The sequence below is a fragment of the Myotis davidii genome, unplaced genomic scaffold (genome assembly GCF_000327345.1).
Source record: "Myotis davidii unplaced genomic scaffold, ASM32734v1 scaffold570, whole genome shotgun sequence".
Taxonomy (NCBI): domain Eukaryota; kingdom Metazoa; phylum Chordata; class Mammalia; order Chiroptera; family Vespertilionidae; genus Myotis; species Myotis davidii.
Window position 1 is genome coordinate 3,234,250 of NW_006283631.1, and position 22,715 is coordinate 3,256,964.

The following is a 22,715-nucleotide window of genomic DNA, read 5'->3' on the forward strand; positions in this document are numbered from 1 at the left end:
TTGCATATAAAAGGTTAAGTATAAATAACGAGGATTAAAAGCATTATAAAAGATATAAATACAAAGGTAGCCACTAGAACAAAAACTCAAACCTTTTAAATTTAATAATAATAATAATAACAACAACAACAACAACTTCAGAGATAATACTCCATAATATTCTATACATCTCCCATTAGCCATCATCCTTTGTTCATTCAGAACTACCTTTCAAAGATGTTTTGAATAGCAAACAGTCTTGGAAAATAGAGATAAAATCTGCTGCTGAAGCAGAAGGCAGGGACAGGGAAGGAACAAGAAAAGCCTAGAATATAGTGTAAAAGAATGTAAGAAAGCACTTTTTAAAAAAAGCTGGAGTATATCAAAAGGACTAGAAGCCATCTTGAAAGTAAACTCCCTAGGAAAAATCTGGGACAACTTGAGCATCAAAATAAATAAGGGAAGTAATTAATAGTAACCTATTTAGTACAATAAAAATCTGTAAGTCCTTGTTCACAATATATAGATGAATAAAGAAAGTTGGGTAGGCTCTCCTTACAGTAGACTGCTGCCTGCTAAATATGGGAGGAGCAGAAGAATTAGAACAATTGGAAAATGGCCACTTTGCAATTATCAGACAAGAATCATCAGTGGACAATGGGCACCAAGCTTCACAGGCTCTGTCTAGAACTTTAGACAGACCTAGGCTTTATGGGTAGTAGACAAGTTTGTGAAGAGAAAAATAACAAGGTACTGGGCAGTCTATTATAAGTATACTAGTGACCAGGCACACGAAATTGTGCAGCCCCTCCCACCCGCGCATGCCCCGCTTTGAGACCCTAACCCAGCCTTGGGCAAACTACGGCCTGCGGGCCAGATCCGGCCCATTTGAAATGAATAAAACTATGGAAAAAAAAGACCGTACCCTTTTATGTAATGATGTTTACTTTGAATTTATATTAGTTCACACAAACACTCCATCCATGCTTTTGTTCCGGCCCTCCGGTCCAGTTTAAGAGCCCATTGTGGCCCTCAAGTCAAAAAGTTTGCCCACCCCTGCCCTAACCTCTCCACCCAGAGCTCGAGCACACCTGGCCCTATCCCCAACCCTTCTGGCCTTCTCTGGCCACTTCAAGCCCCGCCCTCGGTCTTGCGAGTCACCTCAGGCTGGTCCCACTTCCTCCGGGTGCCTCCCTGCTTCCACCCTGTCTCCAGAGCAACTCGGTGGCTCTGCCCCATAATGGCGCTGAAGGAGAGCGTGGAAGCCTCCCGCCTGCTGCGGAGTTTCAAGCGCTGCTTCTTGGCGGCGCACGCACTGAGTGCGAGCAGTGGGTGGTGAAGGACTGGTGAGAGGGCACTACAGGCTCTCACCCCCGCCCTCCCCACCACGGGATGGTCTCGCCTCCTCCGGGCGCCTCCCTGCTTCCGCCCCATTTCCAGAGCAATGCCACGGCTCCAGCCTGCTGCACACGCAGCTTCCTGTTGAATGGTCGTTATGGCGTGAGGGTGTCACAACCATTAGCATATTAGCTCTTTATTATATAGGATTAAGCTAAGAATAACATGCTGGACAGCTCCCAAGAAAAGTAGGCAACATAGAAATAAAGGAATGATAGAACAAAATAAATTTGAAAAGATAAAGGCTACATAATGAAGAAATTTTTCCAATGTGTGGAATGCTCTTCTCATTTTAATTTTATACCATGTATTTCATAAAATCAATCTATTACAATTATACTTCTAATTGTATTTGGCTATACAGTCAATTCAAAGACAGGTTATTTGTGCTAGATGGCAAGGGCTATGAGTATCTGCTCAGTTGGAAAGTGAAGAGACACACACCAAAGGAGCCCATAACTGCTAGACAGACAGGTTTCATTAATGCTCAATCAATAAATTCTTGAATTCACTTCCTTCTCAGATTGTTAGCAAGAATATCACTGATTTTTCTGAATATTATTAGTGCACAAAGCAATATATATGTATGTATATATGTGTGTGGTATTATGTTATACAGCTATATAGTCATATTATTGCTAATAATTCAGAGCTGAGTCAATTTTATAATAAGTTACAGAGTTTTTGAACAAGTTAAATACATTAAAATCTACTCCTCCCCCTCCCCCCATTACCTGTTGTACTAATCCAGGCTCTCTCATTCCAAAAATGCATTATGTTTGAAATATATTTGATGTATACGACATAGATAAAAATGAAATATAACTTAGGTTCAAGAATAGAAAAGAATAATTAACAAACAATTGCTCGTGACTAATAAGTGGCTAAGCTTCGTCAAAGGTTTTTAAATATTTTTAGTTGGAGAACTCTTTCTTCAGATGAAATCTTATTTTTAAAGTTTAAAATTTTACAAAATAACTAAAAGTGGAACTACTCTGGTTAGAGAGAGCAGAGGAAGTCTGGAGTGCCAAATGCTTTGAGGCACCTTCCTGGCAGCCCAAGGCACAGTTAGAAAACCACTGCAGGAGATTATGAGTATAGATGCATAAAATAGTCACTGAAAATGAGATCATACTAGTAAGTATAAAAAATATAAAATATAAACTAAAAAAATTTAACTTATTATTATTTATTTAGGAATATGAACCAAGTAAATATGTCTTTTAAATAAATAATCTATAAGAGAAATCTAAATGAGAAATAATCTATAAGAGCTCAATTTGACACCGTGGAAGATGTTCTTCCTTGTTATAAACCCTCAACTGATACTGAAACATGTCTTAGATTAACATTTTTCCCCCCCGAATATATATATAATTTTTTAAAAATATATTTTGATTTTTTACGGAGAGGAAAGGGAGGGATAGAGAGATAGAAACACCGATGAGAGAAACATCAATCAGCTGCCTCCTGCACACCCCCTACTGGGGATGCACCTGCAACCAAGGTACATGCCTTTGACTGGAATCGAACCCAGGACCCTTCAGTCCACAGGCCAACGCTCTATCCACTGAGCCAAACCAGTTAGGGCCCAAATATATTTTATTGATTTTTTACAGAGAGGATGGGAGAAGGATAGAGGGTTAGAAACATCGATGAGAAAGAAACATCAATCAGCTGCCTCCTGAACACCTCCTACTGGGGATGTGCCTGCAACCAAGTTACATGCCCTTGATCAGAGTCGAACCTGAGACCTTTCAGTCCGCAGGCCGATGCTCTATCCACCGAGCCAAGGCAGATTAACATTTTTATTCTGAAGTCTGCATATCCTAAATATATGTGCCACTATGAAGTAATTAACAAGGACTTGGGACATCATTTTTAATAATGCGAATAACAATTTTATTTATTTACTTTTAATCTGGACAAACATATAGTTCAAATTTTCTAACAAGGTTATTATATCCTGCTTTAATAATTACCTGTAATTTTTATGATAATTTTTCAAAAATCTGTTTTCTTAGTTTGTTTAGCTATTGAAAGGAAAACCAAAAATCCCTTACAACTCTCTACTGTAACTCAAAATGAATCTGCCTCTTATTACTGTTTGTTTTTTTTAGAAGACCAAAAGCACATTAATCGTTAACAAAGCTACAATATGATATACGAATGAGGTCTTGCATTAAAAAAGTACTTAGATTGTATTTACAAAAGAATCTCTCATTAATTATTCAACATTTGGATTTGACCAGAAACCAGAGCATGACTTTGTAATGTTCTGTTTAAATGAAGTACTTAATGTTGTAATGAACAACACTCATTGTGGTAAACTCAATGAATTTTGGACCTGTTACAATACAACAGTTTTTCCAATTTTTTGATTAATGGACATATTTTAATGTAAAGTCAGTTTAAATTTCACTATGCTTTAAAAATGTTTACTTAAACCAAAAATTTTGCATCTCAATTATTTTACGTTCTAAGCTGAATGTAGTTTAAAACAATGCATTATTCATAAAGCAAAGACATTAGGAAAAACAAAGCTGTGCACTTCTTTCAAAGCCGCTAAATTGCTAAAACATACCATATTTATGCATGCAATATTTGATTGTGTTTTTCTTAAAACACAAGCTTGTTTTTGTCAGATCAAGATATGCCAAAAATTCTACACCAATTTTTGTTTATAATTAAAGCAATCATCAATCCAAGGATTGTCATCCGTTTTATTTCATCTCTACATCAAAAAAAAAGTAATCTAAAAAAATTTAAATTCCCTTGAAATGACAAGATAAATGAAAATGTAAGTGCCTTCACATAATAGCAGTAAGCTGACCCTTTGGGAAATGGTTGACTTTCTCAATAAAAGGTATTCAAAGCTCATTCAAAAGTGTTCATTTGGAATGCAGATATCAAAGATGATGCAAATGTTCAAGAGAAAATTAGAACTTACCAGATGTTCTAATCCAGCTTTGATGTTTCCAGATTCCCTAAAATAGAAGAATAAAAGTTCTAAATAGTTGCTAAACCCTTGTCTGCTATAATTTATATTTACCTCAAAACTATTTTATAAATCCTTAGAAGTTTTTCATATATCTTTACTAATGTTCATATAACACTATTTTTAATGACAAAACAATTTACATCAAAAAGAAACAGATAAGTAATTTATATCTACTAGTATTTCCACTAAATTGGTATTCCACTAACAAAAAGAATGTTTCAGATTTTTCAAAGTTAACACACAACAAAAAGAAGTATATTATTATTTTACTATTTATTTCACATTAGTTTCTCTCATTAGTTTGTTTTCTCCAACTTTTATTATGAAAATGTTCAAACATACAGGTTCTATCCACGATACAGATCCTACATTGACATTTTACTATATTTGCTTTATCAAATATCCGTCCAGTAATGGTTGCATTTTTATTAAAGAATATGCTCCTAAATAATATGCTCATAATTTCATAGTTAAACAGTAAATTTTAACAAATTTTTGTTGATATTAATTTTATTAACTTAGTTCACACTACAAATCAGGATCTAAAACTACTGAAATATTAAAAAACAAAGTTATCACCAAAAAAACATAAGCATCAAATATATTTTTAGTATTTAATTTCTTGCTCTTCACTTAAACAGAACACTGCTGATGGAATTAAAAATAAAAATACCCGTGCAAGTAGCAAACATAATTTAAATATACAGTTGGTGAAATGTGGCAAATAGCTAAATTTTTTAATCCCGATTTCAGAGTATACTAATTAATTAGTGACAAATGTTTTTTGGCTTTTCTCACCCTGATCAAGTAGTATTTTAATTCCATCAAAAATACCAACCCTTATTTTTTAACATGAAATTATACTTCTATCACTTTGCAGGAAATATTCATGGAAATTCAACAACCAAAACAGTGTTGCATTCACGGTGTTTAATCTTTTCCCCACACCTCTTCTTTCTCTGAAGGATCCTTTCTTTCTTTCCTCTTTATTTCTGATTTCAATTTTCTTTGCCTATATACTTCTCTGTTTCCTTTGTCTATCTTTCAATCTTTCCAAATTTCCCTTCAAACCCATGGCTTCCAACCTTTGCTCTCACTGTCCAGTCTGACATATTGGGAATAAATTCCAACATCTACTGATTAGCAAAGCACTTATCTTTAGCCATTTTCTCTCTACTTTCTGCTTCTGGCAATCTTAACCATACCATGTATTCAACATTTAAAATGTAAGGATTCCTAAAACTCATTCTCTGGATGCCCTAATGATAAATGATAGGCATAAATTAAAAACAAGGTATCAGAAAAGGCTAATAGCTACATAAATAATTATTTTTTAACTTTATTATTACAAAATAATGCATTTAATGGATCTGGAAGGCAAACAGAACTTTAAATTTTTGCAAGGACATTCTCATATGATCATCTGTGTAATCTGAAATATAAACAAAAAGAATAATGTATATAGTGAAACATCTGACAGTGCAATATGTGTATGTGCACACAACAGTGAAATTGTCTTCCTCCTATCACTGACTCCCAATTCTCAATCACTAATATTACCTTTGTTTGTCTTCCTAAAAAAATTCTATATGTATGTACATGTATATTTCTTCCTTCGCGTTTTTTTAATTTTATTTTTTATTAAACCCAAACAGAAACATACTATAAACACTGTTTTTGGTACCTTCACTTGGCAATCTATCTTGGAGTTTGCTCTATATAATACACATCTACATCATTTTCCCCCATGGCTACATTGTCACATAATGGTTCTTATTAGAAAATAATATTACAATATAAAAAAAATGTTCAGATTCAAAGTACAAGTCCTTAATTAATTATCTGAAATCACTGGGGCTAGACATGTTTCATCAGAATAGTTGGGAGTTTAGAAAGGTAATAAGGTATATATACTATATGTCACGCAACGCTGACAGCATGACTCGAAGCAGCATCTCATCATCATACACATTAATTCTAAAAGAAACATGAATATTCCACAGAGTGGGATAAACGAAGGCTATAAGTAGCTTCATTTCAGGTTAGGTTTCTATGTAAACTGAGTTTACCACAAAATTAAGGAAAATCAATTCTCTGAGCTGTTTGCATTTTGGAATCAAGGATAAGAAACTATTCCTAAAAAAAAAAGAAAAGATTGGCTAGGCTATTGCTTTGCTATACTTCAAAGTGATTCTTTAAGTGATATTTAGGAAATATGCTTTTAGAATGGTATGCCTGAAAGAAAACTAGGAAGCATTCTTGACACAAGCCTTTTTTCACTACCAGTTGTAAACAAATGTACTCAATCACAGGGACTTGGCTATTCAACATCCTTAATTACCATATAGATTTAATCACTTATATCTTCACAGGTACTACCTTATTCTAGGTCTTTTGTTTTCTCACTGATGTTACTAAGAGAGAGTACTGGTCTCATCTTTTCTCTCCCAGATTACTACAAAACATCCTAATGGTTAAAAATGGGTCCTGCCTTGTACCACATCAATTCACTCTCTATAATACAACAAAAATCTTTCTAAAGTGTAAGCTTGATCATGTCAAACCTCTTCTTAAAATCAACGGTATCTTACTACACTCCTGTTTACTCATTCCCTCTGCTTTATTTCCCAGGCTATATCACATGGAAAATGACAATAGCAGCATAACAGACTAGTAACCTGGCTTCACTCACTACTGTCTATTTTGTCAGATATACGTGTTGCTACTTCAGCTTTTTTAAATTTTCACTTGCATGAAATATCTTTTTCTATCCTTTAACTTTCAGTCTATGTGAATCTTTTGTTCTGAGTGGATCTTTTGTCAACAGCACATATATGGGTCTTGTTTTCCTATTCATTCAGCTACCCTATATCTTTTGATTGGAACATTTAGGCCATTTACATTTAAAGTGATTATTGATAGATACATATGTATTGCCATTTTATTTTTTTAACTATGTTCCTATTTTTCTTTCTTCTTCAAGAAGACCCTTTAACATTTCTTGTAGTACTGGTTTGGTAGCAATGAACTCATTAAGTTTTTTCTTGTCTGGAAGAGTCTTTATTTCTCCAACAATTTTATTTTATTCTTTTCAAGACTTAAAGAACATTTATTTTTTTTGAAAAGGTTGAGGGGGACTTTACACGAATCTGAAGCCAATAACTAGACAGGAAGATAAATAAAAACAAAGCCAGTATGTTGTGGCAAAATTCCAGAAAACACTGAAAAATTTTTTTAGTTTAAAACAGTTTTACTTTATACATAACTACAAATGTATATACAGCACATGGGTTTTACCCTTTATGTAATGGATAGCTTTGCTGTGTAAAGTAATCTGGGTTATAGGTCCTTCCTTTTCATCACTTTGAATATTTCATGACAATTCCTTCGGGCTCAAAATGTTTCTGTTGAGAAATCAGCTAAAAATCTTATAGGAGCTCCATTGTAGGTAACTATCTTCCTTGTGGTGCTTTTAATATTGTCTCTTTGTCTTTAACTTTGCCATTTTAATTATGATGTATCTTGGTGTGGGCCTCTTTGGGTTCATCTTGTTTGGGAACTCTGTTTCCTGAACCTGTGTATATTTTTTCCTTCACCAGGTTAGGGAAGTTTTTGGTCATTATTTCTTCAAATAGGTTCTCTATTCCTTGCTCCCTCTCTTCTCCAGATGTGGATGTTGTTAAACTATCCTTAATCCTTTAAACTATCCTCATTCTTTTTAATTCTTCTTTCTTTTTGCTGCTCTTATTGGGTGTTTTTTCTACCTTGTCTTCTAAATCACGGATTTTATTCTCTGCTTCATCCAACCTACTTTTTAATTTTTTCCAGTTTATTCTTGATGTCAGAAATAGTATTCTTCATTTCCAACTGGCTCTTTTTCATGGTTTCTATGTCCCTTTTCATGCTGTGGTAGTTTTCACTAAGTTCCCTGAGCATCCTTATAACCATTACTTTGAACTCTATATCTGATAAATTTCTTGCTTCCATTTCATATACCTTTTTTCCTGGAGATTTCTCCTATTCTTTCATTTGGAGCATGTCTCCCCATTTTGGCTGCCTCTTTGTTTTTGTTTTTATGTATTAGGTGGTTCTCGTAGGATGACCTTATGAAGGAGGTGTCCTGTGGGACCAGTGGCAAAGTCCCCTTGATCAACTGTACTGGGTGCTCCAGGAATGTCCCTTGTGTACATTATGTGGGCCCTCCTGTTGTAATTCAGTATTGATTGTTATTGGCTTCTTTGTGTTTAGGGTCGACACTCAGGCTGGCTGACTCTGAGGATCGACCCCGGCCACAGTGTATGAGCTGCTGTGCAGATGCTGACCACACTAAGTAGATTTTGCCTCAGCAGAGTCCGGTGCCTGATTAGATCTCCCTTTGGCGATGCCACTTGTGAAGCTAATTAAATCCTGCTATGATGCTGTCTGAAGCTGGCCACTGGGTATGTTTGTTCTGGGGCCTCTTGGGAGGGACTCTGGTACAGGCCAATTTAGAAGCTGCCTGTGACTGGCCCTGAGCAACCTGTTTGGAGCCACAAAGTGAGCCCCAGTTTGTGGCTGTCTCTGCTGGGCCTGCCTGGGTGTGTGGGAAGGAACAAGCTATACACCAAGGCCGGTGTTTTCTAGCACCAAGGCAGGTCAGCAAAAGTCCCAAGAAACCCTGAGATCTGCCTCTCCTGTGTCTGCCAGCTACCTTAGGCTCAGTCACTGAAAGAGCCTCTGGCAGTACTTGAGTTACATGAGGTAGGTTCTCAGTAAGTCACCAGTAGGGGTGAGTGGTGTTCACCACGATGACACAGGTTCAAACTCGATGCCAGACCTGGGCTGAGGCCACTCAGCAAATGTTCCAGGGTCTATCAAGTCTAGCTGCTACCCACTGGATGCTTGCACACCTTTGTGGCAGGATAGGGTGTCAGGTAGTGGTCAAGATGAGACCAGCACAGTTCATTAGGCCCTAATAGACCAAGATTTGGCCTTGTAAAAAGGAGAACTCTGTACTGGTAGGGCATGCATGGAAGAAAAGGCCCCCATCCTAGACCCATACAACTCAGTCTGTCCTAGTTTCTGCCCAGATCTCAGCAGGGCAGAGCCACCAGGAGTAGGGAGGGTGGGTCTGCCAGGAGCCCAAAGAGTGGGGCTAGCATATCTCCTGCAAGGGTAAGACACCAGTCAGTTTCACAGTAAAGTGGGGGGAATGGCCCTTGCCTCATAGCCACACAATTCAGTCATTGGCACTCCCTTAGAGTCTGCCCAAACCTCTCTACAGCCCAGGCCAGGTACCTGACTCCTTAGTAGGGCGCAAGCTCTATAGGGTAAGGCAACAGGGAATCCAGAGGGTAGAGCTATTGCATTTCTCCAGGCTGATGCCATATGAAAGAGTTTGTTCCACCCAAGAAAGATGGCGTAGGTAGTGTGAGAGAGAAACTCAACTCAGGAATCCTGGTGGCTGTCCTTTCAGCTGTCTCCCCAAAGCCAATAACCCCAGTCTCTCCTCATGTGACTATATTCCACTCCACCCTCCCTCCTCTGGAGCCCATGGTAAGTGTTTGCAAAAAAGGATTTTGTGCATGGGGCTCTTTAAAAGGGTGCCTGTGTCTTTAGCAGAATCCTCTCTCTCCCTGGTGTACAGAATCCTGCTGATTTTCACAGAAACTTCATGGCTCTGTACTCTGGGCTGAGGGGCCTGGATATAGTAGAGATCCCACATTCCTTAAAGGGAACTGTTGCAGCTGAGAATCTCAGCCACTCCCTGTGAGAGCAGTGCCAGCCTTTTTGGTGCCTCGCCCTTCCTACCAGTCTTGATGTGGCTTTTTCTATAAATCCTTGTTTATAAGTTGTATTGTTTTTGATGGAGTAGGACACAATGGAAAAAGTAGGTGGGTATAGGGTGAAAGAGGGCAGTCAATGGGGAAGAAATGGGGACATCTGTAATACTTTCAACAATAAAGATAAATGTTAAAAATGAAAAAATATTTGACTGAGGCCAGGCTTTGGACTCCATAATTTTTAAATTAACCTGGAGGAGCATCAGCCAGAACCCAGACTTTTATTCCCCTCCTCAGATTAAAATTACTATCCAAGGCAGCAAATGTTGTAAGAAGTGAAAGAAAAGTCTATAAAAAAATTATTAAGATCTCTGAAGTATGTAAACATGGGATTGGAAAAAAATAACCAATGGAGCAACCTCATCCAGAGAAAATAGAACACGCTGAGCAAAAATATAATACTGACATAATAACATTGAAAAGAAATATATTTAGAAATTAAATATAAATACAATAGTTTGAAAAAACTCACAGAATGGATTGAAAGCAAAATAGCTACAGACTGAGAATGAATTAGTGAGCTGGAACATTGGGTACAAGAATTCTCCCAGAAAGCATAAGAAAAGGATGAAAAAAATAGAACAAATAAGAGATAAAATTAAGAACAGAGTAGACGTGCAAACATCTATGCAACGGAAAACCTAGAAGAAAAGCAGAGACACTTTAGAAGAAAAAAACAAACACATTTGAAGAAATGAAAAATATTTCCCAGATACAGAAATATTCAAACCTTACATTGAAAGGTTAAATAGAATAGTGAACAGGATAATTAAGGAAAAATACACAGCAAAGCATAATATAAGAGTAATGACACTATTATAGATCAAGAGAAAAGTCTAAAAGCATCCAGAAAGAAAAAACATACCCCTCCATAAAGGGAGAATAACACTGACATCAGACTTCTCAATACTAATGCTGAACAAGAAAGTATTAACTTCTAAGAGAAAGTAAATGTTAAAGGAAAAGAGGCCAGGTGGTGTGGCTCAGCGGTTGAGCATTGACCTATGAACCAGAAGGTCATAGTTCGATTCCCGGTCAGGGCATATGTCCAGGTTAAAGGCTCCATCCCTAGTAGGGGGAGTGAAGGAGGCAGCGATCAATGATTCTCTCTCATCATTGATATTTCTATCTCTCGCTTCCTCTCCCTTCCTCTCTAAACTCAATAAAAATAATTTTCTTAAGGAAAAGGACTGTGAGCATGAATTTATATACAGCTAAATAAACTATTATTTAAATTGATAGAAAACAAATTTCAGCATAAAATTACCCACACAAAGACACTATTTGAACAAAATTCTGAAAAATATAATGCATTAAGATGAGAAATAAATTCAGGAAAAAGCAACAAGATAAATAATAAAGAGTGGCATAGAACATAGAAATTATTGTAATCTAAACAATCAATGATTAAAAAGAAAACTAAAGAAAATTCACCCATAATAATCTGTAGTTAAAATGCCAGAGAAGATTTTCAGATTGGGTAAAAAATAAAATTCAGCAATGTCTCATATACAAAAAAATCCACAAAACAAAAAAAATTCGAAAGGTTTCCAGACAAGAGATAGTAAAAGATATAACAAGGTAAACAGGAACCAAAAGAAAGCTGGGGTGGTAATTTAATGATAAAGTATATCTAAGCCACTTCCCATCCCCCCAAAAATATTTTTTGAGATATAAAAAGGAGGACATACTAGTAAAAGATACAATACATTAAGAAATTTTCATTTATATCCAGCAGGTTTGTATATTCATAAAGCTTAAATAAGTATCATAGTTTGGGACACCAAATTTTCAATAAGTTCTCCAAGGAAATCAGTTTTCTTTAGTTTTACTTTGGGCAGAAACACAGAAAGGGTGGCCATCTCAAAACAACACAGATAAAGAAAAGCATCATGAGTACATAAATATTATTCAAGACAGCATGATATATAATCCTGGTTCTAGAAGCAGAAGACCCACACTCAAATTTAAGCCCTGACAAAATAGTTGCAAGAACTTGAGTAATAAGCCAACTTCTCCAAAGCCCAGATTATTCTTCTATAATGTGTGGATTCTGTAAAACCTGCCTTACCTAACACATTAAGGTTACAGTGAAAAACGCAGCAAGATAATGTACATGAAGGTACACCACAAATGGCGATGTGCTTTAGAAATATGTCATTACAATAGATATATAAATATAGAAGTCTTAATAGTGGTTCCAAAAGTCTTAATACATTTTTAAAAATAGAGAGGCAAGATCCAAGACATTGACAGAGGGATCTTGCAACAAATGGTCCTCTTTAAAGGCCTGTCCTCTTTAGTGGTCTGTCTCTTGGGTTGTCCCTGTCATGACTTCATCAATATTTGTGCAACTCCTTTTGCCCTGTGCTGAAAGCAGACTTAATTCAATTATAGGTCTCAAAACTGATAAAATGGTCCTGAAGTGGAAAATGGGAAGAGATTATTGGCAAATGAATAAAGATTTGTATCGAACTAACACACAGGAGTACAGCAGGTCTTTTTTTTAATCATTCCCTGTCTTAAATCTTCTGGGAACCATGAGTTTCCCTTCCTCTCATGCAGCACATCGATTTCTGAATTAGACTGCAATATTAAATAATTAATATACTTGCCATGATTGATGTTTTGCATTAGTTGAATATTAGGTTATCAATCAAAATCCACTTGGTTTAATGTAATAATATTGAAAAAGTGTCATGGGCTGTTCATCCAATTTGTAGTTGAGGCAGCACAGATAGTAATGTTGGCATAACACAAGGCTCTAAAGCAGGAAATGCAGGAGCTCAACATATATGAGGCAGACATTTTGAAACTGACAGAGGTTGTCCTAAATAAACCTTGTGGCACCTGTCTCCTTCAATATTAGATCTCCTTCCAGCAGGGAGACACAATGCATCAATCATATCCGAGGAGGCCAAGAAAAAAAATTAAAATAAAGATACTAATTTACCTTTGTGGCAAACAGATTTCATTATTTTGCCAAAGGAAGCATGCTGTAAATCCAGAAACTTCTATGATAAAGCTTATATCCCCTTAATAAATAAATAAATAAATAAATAAAATAATAGAATAATATATTTTAGATCTAGTCTTAGTAGGAAGGATTCAACTTTTTAAAAAAGATGTTAGAATATTATACTAAAATGATCACTCAGGTTTTCAATGGTACAAGGGAACCAGTCAGGGAGCCACAGTCAATAATGGCATTTATTTTGAAAACAACAAAGCAAAAAAAATCCAACCCTATTCCTTCTGATGATGGCATTCTTCTTTACTCTCAATAAATGCATTTTGCATTCACACTTGTCAAAATATTAGCTTAGAAAAAAAATTTTAATTACTTGCTTCTCCCAGTAAAAGTACATGATTGTTCTCATCATTCCCTATTATATCAATCCAAAATATATTATAGATTTACTTATAAAAGTACTATTTTAAAACAAATTAAATAAACAAAAGACATCCAAAAGAAAAGTAACTTTTTTTTGGATTAGGAGTAGAAAAGTAACAAAATAAATATAAACCAAAGCCATTTCATTGAGCTGGCCAAAAATCCAGTAGTGTTAAGTTATAAAATACTCAGAAACCATAATGCAAGCAACTAACTGCTATCGCATCAAAATATCATTTCATGGACCAAGTCTTTAAGAAATAAAAACTTAAATATATTTGTAATTAGTAATGTATGTGTATTATCCCATATACAATTTGCATAGACAGTAATTATAAAAAATAGAGTAATTCCTACAACAGTACACAATTTTACAGATTTTTTGTCATAAACAAAGCATATCACTCAGTTTTAAAAGATTACTATGCTGCAGTTTTCTACAGCTATAGAGATAACATCACAATTAATTTTATATCCTCTTTCATAAAGCAAAAATCTACGTTTTGTTTTTGTTTTGTTTTTTACATAATGGCAGTCAACGTTTTTAAAAGCTTGAGTTATATTCTATATCTCCCATCTCAAATAATAATTAATCGCTTCTCTGTGTTTTGGCTAAGATCAAGTGTAGTATCAAATAATAATTGATACATTTTACATGTATAAGACCTTTTTTTTAATTAAGAATAAAATGTTACGCCCTAACTAGTTTGGCTCAGTGGATAGAGCGTCAGCCTGCGGACTGAAGGGTCCCAGGTTCGATTCTGGTCAAGGGCACATGCCTACGTTGCGGGCTTGATCCCCAGTAGGGGATGTGCAGGAAGCAGCCAATCAATGATTCTCTCTCATCATTGATGCTTCCATCTCTCTTTCCATCTGCCTTCCTCTCTGAAATCAGTAAAGATATACATTTTTTAAAATGTTTTAAAAAAAGAATAAAATGTGCCCTAACCGGTTTGGCTCAGTGGATACGAGGTCCTCAAACTTTTTAACAGGGGGCCAGTTCACTGTTCCTCAGACATTCCACACATGCGCACTGCGGGCCCGGGACAAGTCGGCTGCTAAGCAGGACAGGCAGCGGCGGCAAACACACCCGGCGGGCTGGATAAATGTTTTCGGTGGGCTGCAGGTGGCCCGCGGGCCGTAGTTTGAGGACCCCTGGTAGAGCGTTGGCCTGCTGACTTAAGGGTCCCAGGTTCGATTCCGGCCGAGATCATGTACCTTGGATGTAGGCACATCCCCAGTAGGGGGTGTGCAGGAGGCAGCTGGTTGATGTTTCTCTCACATCGATGTTTCAAACTATCCCTCTCCCTTCCTCTCTGTAAAAAAAATCAATAAAAATATATTTTAAAAAAGAATAAAATGTTATTAATGTAAGATTTCTGTAATATATAAACCTAAGAAAAACCTAGGTTCAAATTCAACTCTACTGTTTGCTAAATAACTTTGTCAAAAGTTATATATCTTCTCTAATTTTTTCATTCTTAAATTCAAGTCAGAGATTGAAAAAATCAGCACATATATCCATAAGTCACTCAATAAATACTGGTGCAATGTGACGGGCTAGTACTGGACCAATTGACCATATTCAATTTCCAAAATAAAGAAATCTCTTTATATAGATGTTAGCTTTTGTAACCACGTTTCAACTGTAATACCTATAAACGAAAGTCAGTCTACTTTTCAAATAAAATACATATAAAGAGCTTGGCCCAATGCTAACATCCAATAAAAATATCCTGACATAAGCACATTCTCATATTCCGATCTCTGAAAGAAGGCAGAATAATAAAGCATGTTGAAAAAAGAAGAAAAAACAGTATCTCAATTTCCTATTTTCCTTTTTTTTTTTACATTTTAACCCCAATAAGAAAAATACAGAGTATTAACTCTAAGTTTCAAAAAGATATTCGTGGAATTCCCAGTTGTAATGTACCTGGTTTGGTTAGAATACTCAGCATTTTTCTTCTGATTGGAGAATATCTTGCAAATTAGTGGCTCTCAATATATATTCTTATGTTACCCTGGTTCATAATATAGTGTTTAGATGTTTGTATTATTTTATGAGTAGTTTTTTATCTAATTGATTATTATTTACAACACTGCCAGTTTAGGCCTGCAGGGATCGGGCCTAAACCGACAGTCGGATATCCCTCTGTCTGATCACCCCTAACCTCTCTGCCTGCCTGTCTGATTGCCCCTAACCACTTGTCTGCCTGCCTGATCACCCCTACCCCCTCTACCTGCCGATTTGATTTGCCCCTAACTACCTCTGCCTGTGTGCCTGATTGCCCCTAACCACTTGCCTACCTGCCTGATTACCCCTAACTGCTCACCTGCCTTCCTAATCGCCCCTAACTATCTCTGCCTCGGCTCCTGCTGTCACTGCTTCATCTGGAAGGACGTCCGGAATGATGTCCGGAAGGTCATTTGGCTGTCCAGTCTAATTAGCATATTATGTTTTTATTATTATAGATTTATTTATTTATAATTTTTTGAGGATGACAACAAATTGTGTGAGAACAGCCGAGTTTTAGAATCCTGGGGATATAATCTTACCTAATAATAGACAAACATGCAAATTGGTATCAGTCTGCTACGCTCACCAGCCAATCAGAGCAACTATGCAAATTAACCCAACAACGATGGCGGATAATTTGCCGTTTTAGAATTTGAGAGAGGACCGATATCTCCCTGGTCCCCTTTCACTGTAGCAGAAAAAGAAACAACAACAGTGCTCGCTTTGGCAGCACATATACTAAAATTGGAACGATACAGAGAAGATTAGCATGGCCCCTGCACAAGGACGACACGCAAATTCGTGAAGCGTTCCATATTTTTTTTTAAAAAAAGAAAAAAAATAACAATAACAAAAACATAAATACCAACAAAAAGATTAAGATATGGTATCTATACCTTAGATATTTAAAACAGTGTTGTCAAATTAAGACTAATGCATGAAAGAGTTAATGTCCAAGCCAGGCAAGGAAAGTGAATGAGAACATGCTACCTATCTGTTATTTCCCACATGCAGAACTAGCATTCCTAATCAATGACAATCTTCTTTCCAGTTGCAGCTCAAGCATCTTAACACTGTGCTCTAAGTAGTCAGTGCCAGTCATTTGGAGTTAGTAGGTAAGATGCAACCCATTCACCGCTGATCCCTTCAATCCATGTTCTTAACCTAGTTCAAGAGAAGTTCAGAAGAAGATGAAATTGCCATATGTGTTAGAGTGGTTGAAAAATATTTCAAAGAGGAGGGTAATTTTAGCTGCATCCTGAAGGATTGATTGCATCTGAGCAGAGTGGGTAAGTAGAAAAGAATAGGCAGGAAGAGTAGGCTCAAAGGTCACTTGCAGGGGTCAAGTAAGAAGAGTAGCCTGCCCAGAGTAGATGCATTAAAAGGTCATGTTACTTTTAGTCTGTAATTTGAAATAATTTTTATTATGTAAGTTTTCAGGGCCATCATGTACAATTGTGCATGTTGTTCATTATGGAGAGAAAGAAAGAAAAAAAGAAAGGAAAACCTAACCAGGCAGTGGAAGATAAAAGCTATACGCCCTGACAAAGCAGTGCATCCTGTTGCGGTACTGCAGCCACAGGATGAAGGGGCGGTTTTTGCTAGTATCTGAAAAGGTGCCATATGGAATAGCAGGGGCCCTGAAAATTTCAAAATTATGTCAGGTTCTAAGAAAATAAAAATCACCTGAAATCCCACCAGCCAAAGATAATACCTCATCATATTTTAGGTTTTCCCTCCATTTTTATGCATTCACACAAATGTACTTTTTTTTTCTTACAAAAATGAAGCCATCATTGATTTCTGTTATGTAGCTTACATTTTTTTTACTACTTAAAAACAGCTTCTCTGGTGTTATTAAATGTATTTACATATAATAATTTTACTGTATACATACTATCATACCATCCTGCTCACAGATGTAACAATAAGTTAAATTACTCATTATTGTTGGACATTTGGATTATTTCTGATTTCTTTTTCTAAAAGAACCAAAATTGGAATGTGAAAAAAGAATAACTATCACTGTTTTAGGCATCATTTATGAATATGATGTGGTTTACTTCACTTGGAGGATTGAGATTCAATAAGTCAGAAAATATAATAACCATATGATTTCATTCATATGTGGGATATAAAACTTAAAACAGACATAGACAACTATAGGTGGTTACCTGAGGGAAGGGAGTTCGGGAGTCTGTAAATGATAAAGGGGTCAAATATATGGGGACAGAAGATGAATTTGACTTTGAGTAGTGGGCATACAATACAATATACAGATCATGTATCATAAAAATGTACACTTGAAACCTATATGATCCTATTAACCAATGTCTCCGCAATAAATTTAATTTTTTTAAAAGAATAAACTAGCATATTTCATCTTCAGTACTTAAATCTAAATAATTTAAATTTATATATTTATTATATTTTCATTAAGTATAAATACAAATTTATATTTAAATAATCATTGTTTATAATTTAAATTTAAATACCATTAAAAATACATTTCTACTTTTAAGAAAGTCCATAATCATAAAAATTATGTTCCAACAACTTCATAAAAGCAGTATCTATCTAATATGCAATGGAGAGTCAACAATCCCAAATAGAAGGTAGCAAATATAATGAGAAAAAATGCAACATGTATATTTTTCCTAAAAATAGAAAACTTTCTATAACTCAAAAATTGATTACTCAATTCTTCAATTATTAAAGTACTAGATGCTCAGTGCATGAAATTTGTGCATGAGCGGGTGTGTGTCCCTCAGCCCAGCCTGTACCCTCTCCAATCTGGGACCCCTAAAGGGATGTCCGACTGCCCGTTGATTGGGCCTAAATGGGCAGTTGGACATCCCTCTGGCAATCCAGGACTGCTGGCTCCAACCACTCGCCTCCTGCCTGATTGCCCCTAACTGCTTCTGCCTGCCAGCCTGATCACCCCCTAACCACCCCCCTGCCAGCCTAATTGATGCCTAATTGCTCCCCTGCCAGCCCGATTGCCCTTAACCGCCCTCCCCTGCTGGCCTGGTCACCCCTAAATGCCCTCCTCTGCAGGCCTGGCTGCCCCTATCTGTCCTTCCCAGCTGGCCTGGTCGCCCCCAACTGCCCTCCCCTTCTGGCCATCTTGTGTGTTGGAGTGATGGTCAATTTGCATATTATCTCTTTATTAAATAGGATTTTGGTATTTTTTTCTCTTCCTTCTGATGTTTTCCTATATAACTACAGTGATACTGTATCCAGAAACAAAAAATTAAGGTGTGATGTTAATCAGGTGACGACCTAATAGTGGTAGGAAATAAAACTACTAAAATTTTTCTTTGCATAGTGTATGAAAATAAACTCCTCAGCATAAATTTCAAGATTCTTTCTCAACTCAAACTATTTGCCATTTCCTAAAGATCTCTTTGCATTTCCTAGCACTCAAATCTTTCATCATATATATCTAAGTAAACTAACCTTCTTTGAGATTCCACCTCTGAAGAAATGTTAACAGTATGTAACAGGCAATGTAGTGAGTGCTTTACAAAAATGAATTCATTTAATCCTTATAACTTTATTATAAAGACAAAATTATTATCCATATTATTTGTAGATTCAATAACTGAGGTTTAGAGGTTAAGTAGATTCCACAGTTAACCCCTCAGCTGGTAAAAGGCAGTTTGGAAACCTGGCAGTCTGAATTCATTGTCCAAATTTTGATGGAGAGAATTTATTACTGTCAAACTCTAAAAACTGTAACTTTAACAATGAAACAAAATTTTATAGTATTCTCCTACTCCTTAATTGAAACCATGATTGGGAAGGAGGCTGCAAAGGGGTGAGGATTTAAGTAAAAATGAATAACTGACCCTTAATGATCAACTCTCATGAATTCTCAAAATATTCACAAAAAGAAAAATCTGCTAACGAACATTTAGAGAAATATTATAGACACAGATCTGCAAGATAAAACTAAATCCCATTTTCTACCTAGCAGACAAGCAAAGATGAAAATGAGTGATTATATATCCAGTGTAGGAAAAGGTGTGGGGAATCAGGTACCCTCAGATACTACAGAAATAATACAAGTGTTCCACAGAGCAATTTGAAAATGTTAAAATTTCTCAATAACACACATAAAGCATTTGACCTGAAAATTCTACTTCCATATTAATCACTATATTGTATTTAATAAAACAAAAAACAAAAAAAGAGACAAAAACCTGGGAACAAAGTAAATACCCAATAATGGCAAACTCTGAAATAAAATATCCATCAAACAGAAAACCATGTAGCCGTTAAAAATTATGATGTAAAAAAAAAAATTATGATGTGGTTGTATATTTCCATGAAAATGTTCTTGTGACATATTAAGTTTTTATAAGGGCATATTATAGAAGGGTACAATGTCATATTTATTAAGAATAGTTTTATACATGCATATATTTACTTTGAGTACATATGTGTAACTAAAAAGTTATAAATTAATGTTAGCTGTATTTAACAGTGGGATTTCAACTGATTTTTATGTTCATTCTAATTCTTTGCTTGTGTTTTCTAAAATTCCTTCCATGAAAATATTTTGCTGTGGCCCAATTTTTAAAAGTATTTTTTAAAAATCTTCACAGCAGCTCTATGAGTACAGTAACTTCATTATGTAAATAAAGTATTTATAGCTTAAAGTAAAACTAACTTGCTAAAATGGCCAAAAATGCTCTATCTGAAACCAAAGCTCATTTTTTTTCTTTTACAATAGAAATGCTGCCTGCTGTATTAAGTAATATAAGGCTGGGTCTATATTCAGCCCCTACTTTTCCTGTTCACTATAGCCCTAAAAAACTTACCCATATATTATGTGTGTACATGCCTGTGACCTTCAGTGCTCATTTAAAAGATTCAATCTACATATCTGTTCATCTTTATACCAATTATAGTGTTTAATACTAATAAAATCTTCCTAAATTAGGTACATGGTTATATAAGAAAGATAAATTCAATTTAGAGTTGTAGAATATAGAACTAAAATAGAGATAATGGACATAGTCAAGTCCACACGCATGATATAAATGGAAATGGTGAATTTTTCAACAATTAATCCAGGCTGTTTCAAGTTCTGCCACATTCCCTTACTTCCCCATTTTGTCTTATACTAGTTTTGGTTCCCATCACTTCACACGAAAATTCCTGTAATATTCTTCTCTCCCTAGCATCAATGTCTTCATACCCCAAGTTCATGTGTCTGCCTGCTTTATAATCTACAATATCTGGCCAATAATGTACTACTATTCAATTTGTACCTCTTCTCAGACGAGTTTATTATTACCTTCATGATTTGGCTCATATATTTTCCTACCTTTTCTTCTTCACTACATCTTCAAGAACCAAACTCCCACTTCTACTATGTTGGTAGTAATTTCTTACACCTCTAAACTAACAGTCATTCTTTGACATTCAATGGGTAAGTAACAGGAACTTCTAAATGTCCTAAATTGTGAATGCAATAAACATGCAAAGTGATTAGCAGGTTATATTTAGCATATATTTCTGATTATTATCAACATTATCATTACTATGCAGACCCTTCAACACATTAAGGTCAGAAGGAAACCAAGCCACTCTGAGATACAATGCTGAGCAGTCAGCTGGCCTCCTTAACCAGCTAAGTTACGTGCTCCTGAACATCATCCTCATAGGACATATGCAATGGGAGCCATACAGGCCCCTTTTGAAAAGACAGAACATTTAAATCTATGGCTACCGAGGGTAACTGCATTGCCTTAACAAAAATTCTTCACAATCTAGCACTTAATATTTAGTAATTATTTTATATGGCTTCTACATATTTACCCCTGAAGTTAATTATGTGTTTAAGTAGACCTTATGCTTTGTTACCACACAAAGTTTTTTATAAGCATAGATCCTTGGTGTGCAATGTCAAAGCTATACATCCTATATAATAAAAGCCTAATATGCTAGGTGTCTGATTGCCCGTTCAACCAATCAAAGCATAGTATGCTAATGATATGCTAAGGCCGCTCAACCGCTCGCTATGACGTGCAGTGACCACAAGGGGCAGACAGTTGACCAGTCTTGATGACATGTTTTGACCACCAGGGGGCAGACAGTTGACCGATTGACCAGCCGCTATGACGTGCACTGACCACCAGGGGGCAGACGCTCTGACTGGTAAGTTAGCTTACTGCTGGGGTCCGGCCCATTGGGAATGAATGAGATGGGCCGGACATGCCCTGGAGCCCTCCTGCAGTCCCTCCTCGGCTGACCAACTTCCTGCATGCCTCCCCAGCCCCAATTGTGCCCTGGCGGGGTCCGTCAGCTTGGCCTGTGGCATCTCACAATCTGGGACCCCTCAGGGGATGTCAGAGAGCTGGATTCGACCCAATTGCAGAATGACCGATCATTATGACGTGCACTGACCACCAGGGGGCAGATGTTAAACACAGGAGCTTCCCCCTGGTGGTCAGTGAGCTACCACAGGGGGAGCACCACTCAGCCAGAACCTGGGCTCAATGCTGGCGAGCACAGTGGCGGTGGTGGGATCCTCTCCCACCTCCATGGCAGCACTAAGGATGTCCGACTGCCAGCTTAGGCCCGCTCCCCTAGGCCCGTGGTCGGCAAACTGTGGCTCACAAGCCGCATGCAGCTCTTTGGCCCCTTGAGTGTGGCTCTTCCTAGGCCTGAGGAGTACCCTAATCCTTATCTAATAAAAGAGAAACATGGTAATTGGCATACGACCGCTACCCTTCCCATTGGCTAATCAGCGAGATATGCAAATTAACTGTCAGCCAAGATGGCGGCCGGCAGCCATACAGCTTGAAACTAACATGAGGCTTGCTTGCGTCAGTGACGGAGGAAACCAACGTTCCCCGCATGCCGCTGCAGGCCTCTGAGCCTGCAGTTTCAAACACTGTAACAAATACAGACCTAAAAAGAACCCCAGAAACCAGCTTTCAGCGAGCTGGGATCTCAGAGCTGGAGTTGATACAGAGTTTCGATTAGAACCGAAACAAACCAGATACCTGCTTTCAGGAGCAGAGGCCTAAGAGCTGGAGCCTCAGAGCTAAAGCTGGCCCAGAATTTAAAAAAAAAAAAAAAAAAAGAAGC

General features: G+C 36.7%; 1 protein-coding gene across 1 annotated transcript in view; it reads right to left on the bottom strand.

The window, feature by feature from the left end:
* RSRC1 (arginine/serine-rich coiled-coil 1) overlaps window positions 1-22,715 on the bottom strand; it is a 351,732-nt gene that overhangs the window by 174,519 nt on the left and 154,498 nt on the right. Inside the window, exon 5 of the mRNA XM_006753822.2 lies at window positions 4,328-4,364. Within this exon, the coding sequence (XP_006753885.1) occupies window positions 4,328-4,364 (37 nt within the window). The remainder of the gene's footprint in view (window positions 1-4,327; window positions 4,365-22,715) is intronic.